The 1,270-nt window shown below is 20.1% G+C and overlaps 1 protein-coding gene across 1 annotated transcript in view; it reads left to right on the forward strand.

Moving 5' to 3' along the window:
• Positions 1 to 710: 710 nt before the first annotated feature.
• The window catches only part of PGO_003890 (variable surface protein), a gene marked incomplete at both ends in the record, with an annotated part of 731 nt that continues 171 nt past the window's right edge, over positions 711 to 1,270 (forward strand). Inside the window, 2 exons of the mRNA XM_028691382.1 lie at positions 711 to 746; positions 947 to 1,216. Of these exons, the coding sequence (XP_028547183.1) occupies positions 711 to 746; positions 947 to 1,216 (306 nt within the window). The remainder of the gene's footprint in view (positions 747 to 946; positions 1,217 to 1,270) is intronic.

The raw sequence follows: 1,270 nt of genomic DNA on the forward strand, positions 1-1,270 counted from the left end.
TACAAACCATGTATGCAAAGCCTGAACTCTGATAAATGATAATATGATGTGTTCATATTTCATAATAAGTTAATTTGTTACTTCATTATGAGATCAATTTTATCTAATAATCATAATTATAACAAAATTTTGAAAAATCTGCTGCATTCTTCCCTACTATTATAAATATTGTGGGAGGTAACTTAAATAATGCATGAACCCTTAAAACTAAATATATTTATAAAATAAATAGTATAAGACATATAACATGAAAATGTCACTTAAAAAAATTTAATCATTTTTTATCATTATGATAAACGTATCATAAAAAAATCAGGAAATGTTAATGCATCTTACTAAAGTTACTCTTCAATTTTATATTAAATATGAGCGTAACATTTATTATAATATATTACTTTCTCATTAATGAACTAATTATTATAATGTATAACAATATATTATTGTTTAAATCATTTAATTTTTATATTTTTAAGTTTGAATAATTATTAGAATGTAACATTTTTTGTAAAATATATTCACAACAGCATTTTAGGGAAATTATATATATGTTCAAATGAGTTAATATACGTTTTATATGAATTATCTAGTTATTATAATGATTGGCATAATATTTATTCATATTATATATATTAATTTTTAAAAATTGATATATTAACATTTTTAAATATAATTATTTTATTAATCTGCAAAATGATAAAATCCTTTTTAAGATGGTTAAAATTATAATATTTTTGAATTATTATAATGTGAAGTAAACTATTATAATAATTCTGCCTATGTTTTTTCATATATATTTTAAAACTTTATTCATATAGAAATAATTTTTATTATACTATGGTTATTTTCTTATTTTTAGGATAAGTCTATATATTTATTATTCAGCAAATGTGCAGAAATTATAGATGGCGTAAAACGAAGATAATCAATTATTAATTACCAAGATAAGTGTAATAATATTGATGGTAATTATTCTGATATTTTTAACGCCAATATTAAAGAAATATGCTGTAAATCTTTGGCATATTTAAAAGAAGCATATGGAGAACATCATGAATCATTATACAAAATTGGTTTTAAATACTTGTATTATTGGCTATATAAGCATAAATTTAAAAGTGACAAAGTAAGTTCAGATTTTAAAGTCATTTATAATGAAATAATCAAGATATTTAATGAAAATTATCGGGGGTTATCATACTTAACGCATTATCAGAGTGTTACTGATGATGAATTTGAAGAACTCAAAAATTTATATGATATGCATAACAGC

Source organism: Plasmodium gonderi, assembly GCF_002157705.1.
Source record: "Plasmodium gonderi DNA, contig: Pgo-contig_587, whole genome shotgun sequence".
Lineage (NCBI taxonomy): Eukaryota > Apicomplexa > Aconoidasida > Haemosporida > Plasmodiidae > Plasmodium > Plasmodium gonderi.